Source organism: Schizosaccharomyces japonicus (genome assembly GCF_000149845.2).
Source record: "Schizosaccharomyces japonicus yFS275 unplaced genomic scaffold supercont5.3, whole genome shotgun sequence".
Lineage (NCBI taxonomy): Eukaryota > Fungi > Ascomycota > Schizosaccharomycetes > Schizosaccharomycetales > Schizosaccharomycetaceae > Schizosaccharomyces > Schizosaccharomyces japonicus.
This window is the reverse complement of record NW_011627862.1, coordinates 3,002,879-3,019,812: the sequence shown is the minus strand read 5'-3', so window position 1 is coordinate 3,019,812 and position 16,934 is coordinate 3,002,879. Positions and strand designations below refer to the sequence as shown.

General features: G+C 42.3%; 7 protein-coding genes across 7 annotated transcripts; 4 read left to right on the top strand and 3 right to left on the bottom strand.

The window, feature by feature from the left end:
• The first annotated feature begins 29 nt into the window (after positions 1–29).
• On the top strand, positions 30–1,867 carry SJAG_02102 (mannosyltransferase complex subunit Alg1). The gene is made up of 4 exons (XM_002173282.2): positions 30–330; positions 443–875; positions 959–1,478; positions 1,552–1,867. The coding sequence occupies exons 1-4, from the start codon at positions 141–143 to the stop codon at positions 1,693–1,695; spliced, it is 1,287 nt and encodes a 428-aa protein (XP_002173318.1). The 5' UTR covers positions 30–140; the 3' UTR covers positions 1,696–1,867.
• Positions 270–4,914, bottom strand: SJAG_02100 (autophagy associated lipase Atg15). The gene has a single exon (XM_002173280.2). It carries the CDS (start codon positions 4,505–4,507, stop codon positions 3,197–3,199), a length of 1,311 nt encoding a protein of 436 aa, XP_002173316.1. The 5' UTR covers positions 4,508–4,914; the 3' UTR covers positions 270–3,196.
• Positions 1,973–3,068, top strand: SJAG_02101 (DNA-directed RNA polymerase I). The gene is made up of 3 exons (XM_002173281.2): positions 1,973–2,167; positions 2,224–2,306; positions 2,377–3,068. Exons 1-3 carry the CDS (start codon positions 2,090–2,092, stop codon positions 2,849–2,851), a joined length of 636 nt encoding a protein of 211 aa, XP_002173317.1. The 5' UTR covers positions 1,973–2,089; the 3' UTR covers positions 2,852–3,068.
• SJAG_02099 (tRNA (cytosine-5-)-methyltransferase) lies at positions 4,907–7,224 on the top strand (the record flags this gene model as incomplete). The annotated part of the gene is made up of 7 exons (XM_002173279.2): positions 4,907–4,930; positions 4,988–5,037; positions 5,095–5,579; positions 5,657–6,236; positions 6,283–6,564; positions 6,612–7,139; positions 7,188–7,224. The coding sequence occupies 7 exons, from the start codon at positions 4,907–4,909 to the stop codon at positions 7,222–7,224; spliced, it is 1,986 nt and encodes a 661-aa protein (XP_002173315.2).
• On the bottom strand, positions 7,132–9,554 carry SJAG_02098 (BRCT domain-containing protein Rad4). The gene is made up of 3 exons (XM_002173278.2): positions 9,275–9,554; positions 9,111–9,218; positions 7,132–9,064 (listed from the first exon to the last, which is right to left on the bottom strand). The coding sequence occupies exons 1-3, from the start codon at positions 9,338–9,340 to the stop codon at positions 7,346–7,348; spliced, it is 1,893 nt and encodes a 630-aa protein (XP_002173314.1). The 5' UTR covers positions 9,341–9,554; the 3' UTR covers positions 7,132–7,345.
• Positions 9,555–9,863: 309 nt separating this feature from the next.
• On the top strand, positions 9,864–13,158 carry SJAG_02097 (transcription elongation factor Spt5). The gene has a single exon (XM_002173277.2). The coding sequence runs from the start codon at positions 10,059–10,061 to the stop codon at positions 12,912–12,914; it is 2,856 nt and encodes a 951-aa protein (XP_002173313.1). The 5' UTR covers positions 9,864–10,058; the 3' UTR covers positions 12,915–13,158.
• SJAG_02096 (thyroid receptor interacting protein) lies at positions 12,987–14,874 on the bottom strand. The gene has a single exon (XM_002173276.2). The coding sequence runs from the start codon at positions 14,826–14,828 to the stop codon at positions 13,170–13,172; it is 1,659 nt and encodes a 552-aa protein (XP_002173312.1). The 5' UTR covers positions 14,829–14,874; the 3' UTR covers positions 12,987–13,169.
• Between the last annotated feature and the right edge of the window lie 2,060 nt (positions 14,875–16,934).

Sequence of the window (16,934 nt, the reverse complement as noted above, 5' to 3'; positions counted from 1 at the left end):
GAAGATCCAGTATTTCGAATAACGAGCATTAAGAAATCCCGTTATGTAATGAGCTGCAAGGCAAAACTCCAATCTGCAATGGAGTTCACTATAATTCACTCACATTCAATAATGATGCATGTTAGAACGCATCCTCAGCCATGCACATCCTCATTGGCATTGCAATTGCTGTTGCGGTCCTATGTCTTTATGTCCAAAGACGTAGATGCCGCTCAGGGAAGCAGGTTGCCATTTTGGTTTTGGGAGATATCGGCCACAGTCCACGAATGCAGTACCATGCAAACAGTTTCGCAAAACATGATTGGAATGTAGAATTGATTGGTTATGGAGGTTGGTAAACATATGGAAAAGTCATGACAGTAGTGAACAGCAATGACGCGTGCGCTGCCTACGCCGTTACTTTTGTCTTTCATATTGAGTATCTAGTTCTAACTGTGTGTAGACGACAATAATGAGCAAGAATTGTTTAAGAAGGACAAACGGATACGTTGTATACACATTCCGAAGACTCCGGCTTGGTTAACACCATCGTCCAAGCTTCAATTCTTACTGTTCGCTCCATTGAAAGTGACATTCCTCTGGCTCGGCCTGTGCAGCATTCTTTTTCGGGTACACGCACCGTCGTATCTGCTTGTGCAGAATCCTCCATGTATCCCTACTTTTGTTTTTGCATTATTAATGCGGTTTTGTTTCGGATCTCGAATCGTTATTGACTGGCACAATTTCGGTTTCAGTATTTTGGCCCTCAAACTCGGCAAAAATCATATGCTCGTCAAAATCATGAAAGCTTATGAGCTCTTCCTTGGTCGATTTGCTTACAAACACCTTTGTGTTTCAAATGCCATGAGCGAGGTGCTTGGTAATTGGGGCCTTAAGTAAGTAACGCAGCTGCACTCGAATGAGACTTCTACATTTACATTAATCTCTGGCAAGCATTTCACTAACACTTAGTTTTAAGACCAACATACGTTCTTTACGATCGTCCGCCAAGTCACTTCAAACCGCTTTCAAAGAAGCCTTACAATCTGCTTGGAACGGCGTTCAATCCGAAGACATGCAAACTGCTTGTGTCCTCAACATCGTGGACCCCAGATGAGGATATTTTTGTACTTTATAAAGCGTTGGAAGAATACGATGCACAACCCAATGCATCCCCTATTCTTGCTGTCATCACGGGCAAAGGTCCGATGAAGCAGGACTTTTTGGACCATGTAAAAGAACACCCTCTACAACACGTTCGTTTCTTGACTCCATGGCTGTCAACTGGCGACTATCCGCGCCTGCTTGCTTGTGCAGACTTGGGTGTAAGTCTTCATACAAGCTCTAGCGGTGTGGATTTGCCCATGAAGGTAGTTGATCTATTTGGCTGTGGCATTCCCGTGCTTTCGTTGCCATTTCCAGCTATAACTGAGCTCGTAAAGGATGGCCGAAACGGAAAAATCGTCGGTGACGCTCATGAAATGGCTGTCACAATTCAGGTTTGTATTAAATACAGAGGGGACATGCGATCTGTGCAACCCATTTTAGATAGCATGATGCTAACGGGCTTAGAATCTTTTTACCAACACAAAGGAGCTGTCATCGTTGAAGCGTGGAGCAATGAGTGAATCTAAACATCGCTGGGATGAGGAGTGGGACACGGTGGCGTCTCAGGTTTTCTTGATGAATAACAAAACGGCAGCAAAAAAGAAGTAGATTTATTCTGCTGCTCTTTGCTAGCAGGTAATGACTGTTGTATGCTAATGGCGTCGGATGCGACCTACCAAAATCGTGGTCTCATGAATGAATACTTCGACGTTTTGAAACAAATAATATGTCGATTAAACGAAGATCGTTTTTTAGTAATAACCATCTCATCGCCCCAGTATCATTTATGAATACGAAACAATGGCACCCACGGCAAACCCGGATTCGCACCGTGGCTTTACCGGTCAATTAATGGTGGAGTGTAAAACGTGGGGCAGAGAGATCCTAACCACCAAAAAAAAACAGTTAGGTTGTGCCAACTTTTCACCGCTTCAACCGTCAAGTGCAGTTCACCGACAGCAGTGCGTTTCATCGCCATTCTTTCCTCTTCGTTTGCTTGAACATGTCGTCGTCCGAAGAAAGAAACATCGTGAAGGTGTTCCGTGTGTGGAAAACCGTTCATCAGCTGGTTCACGACAGAGTATGTAAAAACACTCTCTTTCTGTAACCGTAGTTTCTTTGCTGACAAAAATCTAGGGTTATGCCGTGTCTCAGTCAGAGTTGGAACTCACCTTGGATCAATTCAGAGCTATGCACTGCGGAATGGGTCGTAATTTGGAGTAAGTTTTTGTGTGATAAGTGCCTGATTGGTATTCTCAATTAATGATCTTTGACTAACACAAGCTTCAGTCGTTCCACCTTGAGTTTTTACGCAAAGCCTCCACCCGGATCTGACAAGGGTACAATTTACGTCGAATTTGCCAAGGAACCATCAGTTGGTATCAAGGAAATGCGTACTTTTGTTCACACCCTTGGCGATCATAACCACAAGACCGGAATCTTGATTTATGCCAACAATATGACTCCTAGTGCTACCAAAATTATCTCCACAGTTACCGGCCAATTCACAATTGAAACATTCCAAGAGAGCGATTTAATTGTCAACATCACACACCACGAATTGGTGCCCAAGCACGTTCTTCTAACCCCTGAAGAGAAAAAAGAACTTTTGGACCGTTACAAGTTGCGTGAAACACAACTCCCACGTATCCAAATGGCCGATCCTGTCGCCCGTTACTTGGGTTTGAAGCGTGGACAAGTCGTCAAGATTGTCCGTAGAAGTGAAACCAGTGGCCGTTACAATAGTTATCGGATCTGTGCTTAAAGTACAAAAAGCATTTTGCTTCTCCTCTGCATGCATATGTTAAAGGCGTGCATGTATGCAAGCATCAGCGGGTCAAGAAAAAAAGAAGAGGAAAAAGCTCTCAATCTGCTCCTGTCGATCGAGTTTTGCAGGAGGTCAGTTTTGTCAATACCATAATTAGTGAAGTTTAAAGTCTCTAAAAGGTTATACTTGTCATTAAAGGAACATTAAAGTGGGATGAGTTTTGGTTGATGAATTTGTAGGTGTGTGTACACGTCCTTCGTTGATGGAGGAAAAGAGTGGACGGACGCTCATGTAGCAAATCATTAGTTATTGCATAACAGAAACCATTTATTTGCACGCGGATCAATCCTCGTCCTTAAAATCCCAAAGGTAGCAATCATCACAATCCTCAATACTAACACAGGTGGGAATCTCATCATACGAGTCAATGACATCCTGAAGGACTGCCTGCATTCTGTGATGTGCTATAGAGATACGCCATCCCTTATCTTTCACAACGTCGTATATACATTCGAGACCCGTATGGCATTGAGACTCCATTGCGTAGCCACCAGCCCAGCAGGATGATGTGGGGCCTGTACAAGTACCCAGGTAAATTGGATCGGCTGTGTGTCCAATGTGCCAGACTAGACTGTCTTCGTCTGGCAGCCCTGGAGGTTGAGGAAGATGTAAGCGACGAGCAGCCAAACGGTCACCTGGAGCTTCAAAAGTTACCGTTGGGATACCAAACGACAAACCCATTAGAGCTGCTGTGGCGCCTCCCAAAGAATGGCCCGTCATCCACACAACAGCGTTCGGATATAGTTGGGTAATGTTGTAAAAAATGTCAAGAGCTGCTGAATAGTAACGCGCATCACTTTGTAACTCATCTTCCAAGCATGTTTGCGAACATGTATACGTACCACGATAACAGTCGCAAACAGTCGTCCACGCCCAGCTAACACGGGCGCAACAGCATGAAAACAGCAAATTATCGTTGATGCGATCTTTTTGTGAGGTACCACGACCAATTCCAAAAATGGAAGTACCCTTCATAGCTACGATTACAGTTGTGTTATCACTATTCGCAAAGACATGGCCTCGTAAACCATTGTCCTCCCAACCAAAGCCGTATGGAGGAGTGATATTCCAATTAGAACCGAGGTCTAACCAGTCATCGTCGAAAGGAATCTCAATGTATGCATTGTAACTCATCTTTCCCAAGGCATAAATTGTCTGTTTGTCTTTGATGTCGGGGACAATAATCGTTTCCTCACGCCATAAGTCCGCGTCATAGGCATGCAGTTCATTTGTTTGTGATGCACGCCTGTAAGCTTTTAGACCTTCACGCGACAGATCTTTTAAACGGACAGTACGTTTCTCAATACCTTTTAGGGTAAACGTACTCTCACTTTCCGCAAAGAAAGCTTTCCCCGACGTATCCAAACGAGCATGGAAGTCATAATATTCGTTCACGCCGTGATAAAAAACGTATTGCAGCCGAAACTCGTCTCTAAATGCATCGGACGTGACGTTCGAATCGAAAGCGCTTGTATTAAACGATGTTGGTCCCTGTTTAGCATATAAGTGTGGGAGAAGTGAGGAATTGCTAAAGAAACATGCAAAAACGATAAATGAGATAATTAGAATAAAGAAAACTTTGTATGTGGTCATTTTGACCCAGCAAAAAGGGATACAGGTACAATTGGGCCAGATTATTCCTTCAATTGTATTAAAAAAGCGTTAAAACGCCTACAAAGCCCAAAATTTGAGCTCGTTTCCTTGAACTCGTCAGCCCAGTAGTTGTTGGTTAGTGTGTGAACGGCGCTTCTTCAGTGTCTAGATAGACTGCGTGGGCGATGTACCCCCACACAATGGATGGGGGCTGTAGCGCACTTATAATGACATCAACAACCGCATTTAGGTGGAAGAACACTTGGCCTCCTTAAGCCTCCGTTATCCACGTTAACCCTCATTGCATCTCGCTGTGTCCGCTGCCAGGGGACCTCACAAAGTTACTTGCCGTGAACACATCTTTGTTTCAGCATTTGGGACAGGTGGAAGTCAGGAATCATGGCTCGGAAAAAGGGAAAAAGTGTATGATGAAGTTCTTGATTCGTCTAGATATCATGTTTTTTAACCAGACTTTTCTAGTTCGGACAAGGAAAACGCGCCGGTTTTCAACGCGAAGAAATCGTTTTTGAGTGAGTAGCCTGTGTTAATTATACTTTGAGCGTAGCTAACTGTTCTTCTACTTTTAGAAACGAGAAATTTGAGTCTTACTATGCTGTTCAGAATCTGTTTGCTCATAAAGAGAGTCCGGAACAAGAATATAAACTTCTTATTGAGTTTATGAAGAAGCAACTTCCTACAACTTTTCGAATTTCTGGATTTCGGAAACACGCTGTGGAATTAAAGAAACACTTTGAAAAGTACTACGTCCCGGACTTACAAAACGTTACTTATGAAGGCCAAAACATCCCTCCTCCACAAGTCCTCTCTTGGTACCCAGATGATTTGGCTTATATGATTGATGCTCGTAAAGAAACCATTCGTAAAAGCCCTCCTTTGAAACGTTTGCAACGTTTTCTTGTCTGCGAAACAGAGGCTGGAAACATTAGTCGCCAAGAAGCGGTTAGTATGCTTCCCCCTCTGTTCCTTGACTTTGAGCCTCATCATGTTGTCTTGGATATGTGTGCTGCCCCGGGCTCAAAAACAGCGCAACTGATTGAAGCAATCTACAAAGGTGCTAATGTTATCGATGCCACAAAAGCAGTGCCAAATTACACAACATTAGTGGCCTCGTTATTGCAAATGATGCAGATCCTAAACGTGCTCAGATGCTTGTCCACCAAATTAATCGACTTAACTCTCCTAACGTTCTTGTCATTAATCACGATGCCTCACAAATGCCTAATATCTACGTAGAAAAGAAAGAGGCCGCTGATGGCGAAAAAGAAATCCTTAAGTTTGACCGAATCTTAGCTGATGTTCCTTGCTCGGGCGATGGAACATTCCGTAAAAACTTGATGCTCTGGAAGGAATGGAGCCAAAGCAGTGCTCTTACTTTGCATAACTTGCAGCTGAAAATTCTTATGCGTGGTTTGCAAATGCTGAAGGTTGGCGGTGTACTGGCTTACTCAACTTGTTCCATGAATCCTATTGAAAACGAATCCGTGGTTGCCGCTGCACTTAAGTCGTGTGGTGGCTCCGTTCAGCTTTTGGATGTTTCCGACAAGATGCCTGAACTTCTTCGTGAACCCGGACTCTGTAACTGGAAGGTTATGGATGAACAATTGAAGCAGTATGCGGAATACAATGACGATGCTAAAGCAGCAAAGTTATGTCCGACCATGTGGCCCCTTCCCATTAACGAGATGAAAGAATATCATATGGAAAGATGGTATAGTTTTTGGCTTAATTTCTGTTTTATTTTACTAATCTTTCAGTGTACGCTTATATCCTCAGCTTCAAAACACCGGTGGCTTTTTCATTGCTTTGTTACAAAAGACGGAGGTTCTTGGTCGTGAACCTTCTACCGCTAGTCCAAGCTCCGACAAAAAGCGTGCGGTTTCTGAAGATTCAGAAAACGCATCTGAAACGAAGCGTGCCAAAACAGCTGAAAATAATACTTCCTTGGTACCCAAGAAAACCATCGCTGGTAATACCTACTTTGATGAAGAGCCTTTCACTTACATCAAACCTGATTATGAAGAGTTGGACAAAATAATGTGAGACAAATTAGTTCTTGTTCTTTTTTAACTTCTAACCATTTTAGGAACCACTACGGAATTGATTCTTCTTTTCCTCGTGATCAGTTTTTCGTCAGAAATCAAACTGGAATACCAGTTCGTTCTATTTACTTTGCTTGCAAGCTTTTTAAGAATGTCATCGAGAGTAACATAAATCGTGTCAAGTTTGTTCACGGTGGTGTTCGGTTTTTCGTAAAGCAAGATGTGAGCAACACGCTTAAGAACAGTGCTGCAGAGATCCAAACTGATGTGTGCAATTTCCGGATTCACAGTGATGCTGTGAACATTATCTATCCTTATTTGAATGGACGCCACATTTATGATGCCTCTGTTGAAGATTTGCGCACACTTATTGATAACGACTATCCTCATTTGGCACAATTTCCTGAAAATGGTACACTCAGTAAGAAATTCGAAGGAATGTCTTATGGTTGTAACATTGTTCGCGTTGAAGCCTCTGAATCAGTGGGCTGCCAAATCAACATGCAGATTCTCTGCCCAATCTGGCGCAGTCCTAGCAGTTGCAATCTCATGCTTGCTAGAAAGGAGAAAGAGTATGTTACTTTAATTACTCGTTATTTGTTCGATTACTAACTTGGTAGAAATTTGGCTTTAGAGCTTTTTGGAAAGTTGAAATAATCAACTATGTTGGATTTGAGTTATTGGAATAAAAAATAGGTTCATTGACTTTTGGTAACTAATTCAAACTGGGGTGTAGAGATATTATACAGGGAAACAGACGAAGTAGGGCCAATTGTACTCAGCGTGAACCGCGCAAAGAGCGCCGCTTTTCCGTAACAAGAAGCGATTCATTGTTCTCGTCCATTATGGGTGTTGCCGAAAGTGGGAGAGCTTCATCTGTACTGTCTCTATTGAGTTCTTTCAGCAGATGCTGTTTAATTTTGTGTGCCTGTGGATCAATGTAAGAAACCTCGTCCTGTGGTGTTCCAGGCTCAGAATGCAAGGACATTTCTTCGTGAAATATGGAGACATCGCCAAATTGCGTCGGTGCAGTCTTAGATCGTTTTAAAGGTTCTTCTTTGTGAACAACGCGAATCGTCTGACTCTTTAATGACCGTCTTGGGTTCTGGATATCGGAGAAGTCTAGTGATTTGTTAGGTGTATCTTGAGTATTGCCTTTTGAGGGATCCAGTTCAAAAATAGAACCTGGATTAGACACACGCCTGTCTTTTTTATTGGGGTCTTGAAATCTTTTAATTTTTTGGTCACCCTTTTTGTCTAGTGCCCAAGAGGCCACATCGGGTATAAAAGTTCCTCTTTTTAGCACTTCCCACAGCCATGGAATTCCTACGACCCTTACTTGCCATTTGACCGCATGATTCATTTTTAGCAGAGTTTTGGAACCGAAGGATTCAAAAGTGTTCACGACTAGCAAACTGCGCTGAGCACCGAAATATTCGAAGTAGCGAGCACCGAGAAGTTCGACAAGTTTCCTTAAATGAACAACGTCTATTCCCTTGAAACCCGAGAAATGCAGAGCAAGTTCACTAAATGAAGACTTTAAAGAAGATTTCATGAATGGTTGCGCAAGCGGATATTCTTCAGGCTTATACACACGTTTGTGAAAAAGACATTTCTCGATCCACCACTCGTTAACAATCTTATTTGGAAGCGTTGGGACATCATCAATGTACATGTCATGTGGTACAATTACATATGTACTTAAACGTTCTGGAGTGTCCATTATAGTACCATCATTCATGAGTAAACACCGATAGAGACGAGAACGTTTTCCTTCGTCAAAGCCATGTGCGTAAAAGAATAAACCGTGAAATAGTTTTTTAGGTACATTTTTTTCGAATTGAAGATCCACCTCCTGATCAACCATTTCTGGTTCATTCTCGACGAACAGATCATTCTCATTCGATTCATCCTCTTCCGTACGAAAAGATGTTGTACGACTTAAGTGGTCCCAGAGTCCATCTTTAATACCTTTTCGACGTTTCTTTGTTAAAACGATGTCTTCTTCAGCCTCTGCCTCCCTTGTTGTATTTCCTATGGTACGCTTTTGCGCAACATGCGTTGCATGAATAGCAGTCGGATAGGCGCCAACGCCTACCTGGTCATCAGGAACATCCATTGAATAGAAGTCTGCATCAAGTACAGCCCCACGTCGTATGCTGTCCCAAAGCCATTCCTGTCGAACAACTTTGATGTTCCATTTCAACGCGAATTCATACTTTCTTCCCGTCATGTTACCAGCGATGAGATGTGTAATGTCACGGGTAAGATCAGGCGAAAAAAATCCTCCATTGCGTACTACAGCTTGCTCAATTCGGCTTCGTTCTGGTTGGTCAATGTTGGTAATACAAACGCGCGTAGAGAACAGAGCAGGAAGTGTGTATTCTAATTGCCAATGTGTTGGATCAATTTCCTCGCCTGTTAACCAACTATTGTAAAGATCCGGAATCCATGAATCCTTAAGAAACGCAAGGTCAGACCGTACTCGTGCGGCAAACTAATAACGTTAGTTTATAAAAAAAGTTTGTTCACGAAAGGGATACCTTGTATTTTGGAGTGTCAAAATCACCAGCAATTAGATGAGTGACGTCTCTTGTCAAGTCTGATTTGCATATTGCCCCAAGTTTTGCAGCCTTACTGAATATTTCTGTCTAAAATTGTTTAGTAACAGCTTTATATAGAATCGTTTTTTAGTTAAAATACATACTCTTTTCTCAATGCTGATACTCGTACAACATATAATACAGTCTTTTAAGGGTTTACTTGAGTTCATATGCGTAAGTACCCAATTTAGACAATTTAATAAGTATGTTAAGTGAATAACATGAAAGTAAAAAGAATTATGGCACGTAAGTTTTCCAATTCAAGGTCCAGTCAAATAACTAAACGCAAAAATTCCCGACAATACAGGTCTTGCAGGAATTTCCCAAGATCCCTCGTTTGGTGGTTTAAAGACAAAGGCCATTGATCATTTTAATTCTACCAAGTAGCAATTAAATTCAATTATGTAATGATTTAAATGCTGTGTAGCAGTTGATATCTATGGAAGACATTTTAAAGACATTTTCTTTTATATGATCACTCTGATGAAGTTCATCAATAGGACAAGTTTACATGTGTCTCAGGCAACTATGCTAATTTGGTTTCATTACATCAACATTCAAACTTTTTACACTCAACATACAGCATGCCAAGCTTTCAATCTCTCTGATTAAAACGTTCCGAATTTTATTGGTAGTATAAAGTTTCGCCAAATAATCATACACTACAGACCCATAATTGTCGTTTATTCAAATCTTAAACAACCTTATTTTTTACCACCAAATTCGATGGCTGTAAATTCTTCACAGTACAAAAAATTGCCTTCTTCTTTAACTAATCAATCCCGAGGAATTTACCTGCCTTTAGCCACTATTCCAATAGTTTTTTGGATTGGCGCTAGATAGATCCATAAAAAGGCATAAAGTTCTCCGTGTAACCGAAAATTAACAATGGAGAACGAAACTGTGGACCGTGCACCGTCACCGGCATTTGAGGACGATACGCACTCGGTCCAAGGTGAAGATGAAAAATTAGACGCATTCGGTGACATTGACACGAATGCACGAGGAAACTCTCATCACGTTAACGACCATGGAGAGGACTTGGTCGATGATGATGACCTTTTGGACGATGATGAAGACGAGGATGAAGATGATGAGGACGAAGATGAAGAAGGTGGAAGCCGACGGAAGCGTCCTCGTCGGGAAAAAAGAAACCAGTTCCTCGATATTGAAGCCGAAGTCGATGAGGATGAGGAAGATATTGAAGAGGATGAGGACGAAATTGGTCGTGAAGATGGCTTTATTGAAGAAGAAGCTGGTGCCGATTATGTTACTGATGATCGCCGTCATCGTGAACTTGATCGGCAACGGCAAGAATTTCAAAGTGTCGATGCTGAGCGTCTTGCTGAGGAATATCGTCACAAATATGGTCGAAGTCAAACGTTCCGAGGTGATACAAGCAATATCCCCCAGCGTTTGCTTTTGCCTTCAGTCAACGATCCTAACATTTGGGCCGTTCGTTGTAAAATCGGAAAAGAAAAGGATATTGTCTTCTCGCTTATGCGTAAAGCAATGGACTTACAATACTCTGGAAGACCGTTGGACATCATTTCGGCCTTTCAACGGGATTCCTTAATTGGCTATATCTACATTGAAGCTAGAAAACAAGCACATGTCTTGGCAGCATTACAGGGCGTGGTCAACGTATATCCTCAGAACATGATTCTTGTTCCTATCAAAGAGATGCCAGATCTTCTCAAGGTTCAGAAAAAGACAGTTGAACTTCTTCCCGGCGCCTATGTTCGTATCCGTCGCGGTAAGTATGCAGGCGATTTGGCACAAGTAGACAACTTGTCTGAAAACGGTCTGAATGCTCGAATCCGTTTAGTTCCTCGTTTGGACTACGTCGATGCTAAACGCAGACATCCTACTTCTCGTCCTCAACCCCGTCTGTTCAATGAAAGTGAAGCCTTGAAAAATAATCCCACAAAACTTTCACGTCGTGGTCCTCGCCAGTTTATGTACAATAGTGAAGAGTATGAGGATGGTTTTCTGGTGAAAGATGTTCGTATCGCTTCTCTCATTACGGAAGGTGTGAATCCTACTCTAGAAGAAGTTTCTCGTTTTCATCAAGAGGATGAAGAAATGGATCTAACTTCTCTTGCACAAAGTATAAAAGGTGGTCATGCTGACTTTCAACCTGGTGATCATGTTGAAGTTTACATTGGTGAACAAGCCGGTGTTAGCGGAGTCGTTGAAAATGTGCATGGTAGCATCGTCACATTACGGTCTCCTGATGGACTAAAACTGGATGTTCCTTCTCGAGGACTTCGTAAGAAGTTTAAACATGGTGATCATGTTAAAGTTATATCTGGAAAGTATAAGGACGATACCGGTATGGTTGTTCGGATCAATAAGGACGAAGTTACATTTTTCAGTGACACGACACTTTCCGAACTCACAGTGTTCTTTCGAGATTTGGGTGAAGCGAGCACGGCACAATCAATCAATTCCGCTTACGATTTACATGACCTTGTTCAACTGGATGTGAACACCGTCGCTTGTATATTTTCTGTGGATCGCGATGTTTACAAAGTGATTGATCAAAATGGTGGTGTACGTACCATTACGGCTTCACAAATTAGTATGAAGCATGACCATCGTCGTGGTGTCGCTACCGATAGAAATGGTTCTGAAATTCGTATTGGTGATAAAGTTAAAGAAGTGAACGGCGAGGGAAAGCAGGGTACTATTCTTCATATCTATCGTGCCTTTGTCTTTCTTCACAATCGTGATAACCCCGAGAACAACGGTGTTTTTGTGGCACGCAGTCGTAATGTCGCTACTGTTGCTGCTAAAGGCGCTCGTATTTCTACTGATCTGACAAAACTTAATCCCGCCATCAGCAATGGCATGCCTCGTCCTCCTGCCGCTAATTTGTCGCGTACTATTGGTCGTGACAAAGCTGTTGGTGCCACGGTGCGTATCAGAAGAGGACCTATGAAGGGTTTGATGGGTATCATTAAAGATACTACTGATCTTAATGCTCGTGTTGAACTTCACACTGGTAATAAAACGGTTACCGTTCCAAAAGATAGTCTCATGTATACAACAAAGACTGGCCAACTCATTTCATACCAGGAATTCGTTGAACGCAACCGGGGTATTCGCTCTGGGGGACCTGGCGGAGGTTATCCTGGGGGCAACATGCCAGTATGGGCACAAGGTGCAAGAACGCCCATGGCGCAAGCAGGTGGTTCCCGAACTCCTGCCTGGAACTCTGGCAGCAAGACTCCCGCCTGGTCCATGGGTAGTAAAACACCAGCCTGGAACGCTGGAAGTAAAACGCCTGCCTGGAATTCCGGTAGCAAAACGCCTGCTTGGAACGCTGGAAGCAAAACGCCCGCCTGGAACGCCGGCAGTAAGACTCCTGCTTGGAATTCAGGTGGTTCAAATGCATGGTCCACTGATTCCTCCCGTACTCCAGCATGGAATGCTGATAGTTCCAAAACACCTGCTTGGAACGCTGACAGTTCTAAAACTCCTACGTGGGGTAATGACAGTTCCAAAACACCAGCATGGGGTAATGACGGCGGTAAGACGCCAGCTTGGGGTGCTGATGGCGGTAAAACGCCCTCTTACGGTGGTTTCTCGGCCGCACCTTGGGACAATAATGACGACGATGATGCTAGTAAGCCTTCAGCTGATGCTAAAGGCTCCGCGTGGACAGCGCCAACGCCAGGAGGTTGGAACGATGATGATGATGGAGATGACTCTCCTAAGTACGTGCCTCCATCTCCTTAAAAACATGCATGTGCATCCCGTTGGTACAAATACATTGCTTATACAATGTGCGCACACAACACATACATAGCCCAGGCCCTTCCTCATTCTTTTCCTTTTGCTCACGTTTAAATTAGATGTATTTACTTTGTTTAGGATGCACTGAATGTGATGTATATGATTATAGTATTATGGAATAGTAGGTAGCGAGGGAAGTGACTGAGGGTTGGACGGGGCAAAAGATTGACTTCAATCAAAAGAATAATAATAGATACGTTACGCGGTAATAGCTGAAACATCATCAAACTCATCCTGAACAATAGACCATTTTTTGCTAATACGCTGTAATAGCGATTGCGGAATAATCGAAGAGTTTGTCTCGGTTTTCGTTGAATCTTTGGTGGATTTGTCTGTACCTTCAGTAGGGTGATCTGTGTTTTCACGAAACTTCGGTCGAGCAAACTGTCGAGGAATGTGTACTTGCATAGCTCCTTTTGGAGTGTCGTTTTCGCTAACTCGTGGTACCGCTGAATACGCAGTAGCGTCTTCCTCAGATGATGCTTCTCCCTCAGATTCTTCTTCATCACGAACCGAAACCTTTTTACCTTTGAGGTCAATTGCCAAAACACGTTTCTTTTTCTTCTGCTGAGCAGCAATAGCCTTTTGCATTTTGATAAGGTTTAGAGCACGTTCCGTTGGAGAAGCCCACTTGTCGTTAGCTAACTGACTAACATCAAAGTCAGCGGCTTCATCGATGATACGGGTACGACGGGCCATCGTTTTGTCAAAATTGAGGAGTTGTTGTTTGCGCTTCTCGGCTTCACTTAAACTTTTTTCAAATTCCTTTGGGTCCAAAAATATAGAATGAGTACCCTGATTGGCGAGGGGGCGATAACCTTGTTTGCTTGAAATGGTTTTTTTCTTGCGACGTTCATTAGCCATCTGCTTTTCACGTTGCTCTTCTTGTTTTAAAGCCTGCACAAGTTCTAGTTGCTGGGTGCGACTGAGTACAGGACTTCCGCAAAAAGTACATGGTCCTATACCTTCCATAACGCAGATGATTTTACCGCATCGGAGACAATTGGGAGCAACTTCATTTAGAGGATGTTTTCGTGCTTGACAGTCGCATTTTTTGCGTGATTCTGGCTGTTGAGAGGCCTGGGTGAGTTCAATTTCTCGAATTGCTAGTTCAATATCGGACAGCTTGGTTGCGCGTACGGGGCGTTGGGAGGTCTTGGGGTTTTGTTTCGCTTTGGATTGTGATTTTTTAGTTTTAAGTCCGAGTTCAGACGTAAGAACACCCGGTCCATGGGAGGTTCCGCGTGTGCTTGTAGTTGATTTCGACTGCACTTTCTTCGGTGCCGCTTCCAGTTCACTGTTCTTAGCTGATGCAGGCTCAGGAATATCCCACAAAGTTGAAGCCGAGGAAGAGATGGCGGTGGAAGTAGAAGTGCTGCTTTCTTTTGGGCCGACTGGGTTATTTCCTTTCTTTCCTTTACCAGTTACTCGATATAAGTCATCATCATCTCGTTGAACTATATTTGCCTTTTGAACTTGAGGAGAGCCCGAATACGCTGACGGAACTGGCTGTTTTTGTTTATTTCGAGAACCTTGTCTTAATCGGGAGTTCGTCGAAGTTTTACCGGATATTTTAGAAGCACCCTTTGAAGAGAGTGCTTTAGATGTGCTTCTGGTGCCTCCATTTGTATTTTTCTCGCTAGAAACGGCATTTGGAAATTGCCTTGCCAAAAGTTCTTCTACAAACTGTTCTATAGCTTTTGAACGGCCCAGCCAGTCATAAAACTTTTCTCTAGTAGATTCTGGATCCGGCGCGTCAAGTAAGCCATGAACAAGTATTGTAAGAGTTTCATTATCAAGCGCTAGCAGCTTCTTGAGTTTCTCAATTGCCCAGTCTTCAACTGATTCTTTAGGCATGTCTGTTAGAACAAAAGTTGAGTGTGTGTGCTTGCTTCCTTTGACTTACTCGCCGCCTACGAAACGACCTTTAGCACCGTTTCCACTGTCACCTGTAGGCGAGTAACGTGCTACTCTATGTGCTGTTTGTGTTACCTAAGATAATAGATATGAATAAGGTTAGGCATTATTTGAGATTTATCTATAATGATGACAGACAAGACATTCTTGTAAAATATCGGTATAACAATAAAACTATTGACGGTAAGATGTTTTAATTTTATAAATTGAATGGTATTAGCTTTTTGGTGAAGAAGAACGGCGTTTATTTATTTTTTTTCTTATATTGTCTTCTGGGTAACAAGTTTTCGATAAGATAAAAAGGTATTTATCGTATCTCAGATAACTTTAAACTGATTGTGACGTGTTAATAATGGATTTGTACAAGAATGTCAAGTTGAATGTATATTGCAGCAATTGTCAATGGTGACAGCGAGCAGGTTACGTTTTACGTGATAAGTGGAGAACTGTCTACATCACTTGCTGTTTTTCAGAGCGTTCCAATAAAGCACAGCCCCGTTTATTTTAGTGAGGGTCGTAGCTTCATTGAGATGAACGATTAGGCACATAACGTTTGGAAGGAAGAAGTGCATTACCCTCAAACCAATTCTGTCCACTCAGAAGAAAAGACATATCAATTTTAGTCAGATTCCCTTGGGACTCAAGTTTTTGACGCTTTTGCTCGTAAGCATCCATAGATTAAGCTTATAGTATAGACGAAGAGTAGTGAATTAAACATGCGAACGACTGTTCGTTTCTTTTACAGTGTCGCTTGACTTTACGGGATGAAGTGTTGAATAAGCAAGCAGAATTCCAAGTATGACATGAGATTGTGGCAGTGTACGACTCGGAAACAGACAGGATTTGTCATTGAATCAGGACCACATTTACAAAACTGAGACATGTAAGGGAGCCGCATGTAAAGTCGCTAAGATTGCGTTTGTTGCTAACATGACATCGCAAGATCCATTGGAGAAAGTATCAAGAGTGCGAAGTTAGTGCGAAATTCAAGGCGCATCTTGGGGGAGTTGTGACAACGAAGAATGGTAGATTGAGAAGTAATTGTCTTGGAAAATAGTATAAATAGGTGTCCATAATCCTCCGCTTTCACCATCCAAAGACGAATCAATTCATCTTTACAACAACTACTACTACTTCTTCAATTCTCAATATGAACTCTGCTCCCGTTTCCAACGTTCCCGCTAAGACTGATGCCACCAACCACCATGTCGCCATTCCTTACCACAACTGGTAAGTAAATCAGACGAAAAGGAAGCGAAAAGCGACTCGCTTGGATGAGCTTAAATGTTCATTCGAGCGTTTGTTTGTTTCTTTCCTTGAGTACAAGTTTTCCGTTATTAACCTGGTTACAGCGTCATTGCCTAAATAATTGACAATGACAATCATCCCTTGCAATTGTGAACTTTCATTGTCACCATTCAATTAGTCTTCTACGACTAACTGACATTCTCATTTAATAAATTTATTTTTTGCTTGCCTTCGTGAGGAACTATTTATAGTCACCTGGGGGAATTGGTTCGTTTGTGAGAGTGAGAATGGTTTTCTAGACTCGTTTCCAAGTTTCTGTTTGGCTTCCCTTCAGAAAAAGTTAAATGGAGTCGATGACGATCACTAGTAGGCGCCTCGAGTAATTTCTTTAAGGGTCCTCTGATATACTTTTTAGTGGGAGCAATAGTTTGTGTAGACCCTTGATCAACGAATGCATGTGTAACCTATAAGCGACAGTGTGTAGTAGGGTGTCGCAAAGTCCAGCAGCTGTAAAATAAACTAGTGTGTTACGTTGCCACCTGTGGTCAAAGATTGCTCTATGGATCATCGTGCATATTAAATTAGTCTGTGGTCCTAAGACTAAGTACAGACAAAAAAAAAATATATATATATATATATATACTCGCTATTATTCACAACCATGTAAAGTACCCAAGGACTCTGAATGATATTTAATGATGAAGAGCACAAAACTTAATTCAAACTCAGAAAAAAGCAAAATCTTTGTAGATCAATTCATAAGCAATCCAGAGTGCAGATTAGTGGTTATCGAGTAAT

What these genes read in the sequence shown, in the direction of transcription:
- SJAG_02098 (XM_002173278.2), bottom strand. Translation starts at nt 9,340, where the DNA reads ATGAACTCAAGTAAACCCTTAAAAGACTGTATTATATGTTGTACGAGT. An exon ending in GTATCAGCATTGAGAAAAGA is followed by an intron (nt 9,219 to 9,274) that starts GTATGTATTTTA and finishes AAACAATTTTAG; the next exon opens with ACAGAAATATTCAGTAAGGC. An exon ending in TTGACACTCCAAAATACAAG is followed by an intron (nt 9,065 to 9,110) that starts GTATCCCTTTCG and finishes TAACGTTATTAG; the next exon opens with TTTGCCGCACGAGTACGGTC.
- SJAG_02096 (XM_002173276.2), bottom strand. Translation starts at nt 14,828, where the DNA reads ATGCCTAAAGAATCAGTTGAAGACTGGGCAATTGAGAAACTCAAGAAG.
- SJAG_02100 (XM_002173280.2), bottom strand. Translation starts at nt 4,507, where the DNA reads ATGACCACATACAAAGTTTTCTTTATTCTAATTATCTCATTTATCGTT.
- SJAG_02101 (XM_002173281.2), top strand. Translation starts at nt 2,090, where the DNA reads ATGTCGTCGTCCGAAGAAAGAAACATCGTGAAGGTGTTCCGTGTGTGG. An exon ending in ATCAGCTGGTTCACGACAGA is followed by an intron (nt 2,168 to 2,223) that starts GTATGTAAAAAC and finishes ACAAAAATCTAG; the next exon opens with GGTTATGCCGTGTCTCAGTC. An exon ending in GGAATGGGTCGTAATTTGGA is followed by an intron (nt 2,307 to 2,376) that starts GTAAGTTTTTGT and finishes CACAAGCTTCAG; the next exon opens with TCGTTCCACCTTGAGTTTTT.
- SJAG_02102 (XM_002173282.2), top strand. Translation starts at nt 141, where the DNA reads ATGCACATCCTCATTGGCATTGCAATTGCTGTTGCGGTCCTATGTCTT. An exon ending in AGAATTGATTGGTTATGGAG is followed by an intron (nt 331 to 442) that starts GTTGGTAAACAT and finishes AACTGTGTGTAG; the next exon opens with ACGACAATAATGAGCAAGAA. An exon ending in CTTGGTAATTGGGGCCTTAA is followed by an intron (nt 876 to 958) that starts GTAAGTAACGCA and finishes CTTAGTTTTAAG; the next exon opens with ACCAACATACGTTCTTTACG.
- SJAG_02097 (XM_002173277.2), top strand. Translation starts at nt 10,059, where the DNA reads ATGGAGAACGAAACTGTGGACCGTGCACCGTCACCGGCATTTGAGGAC.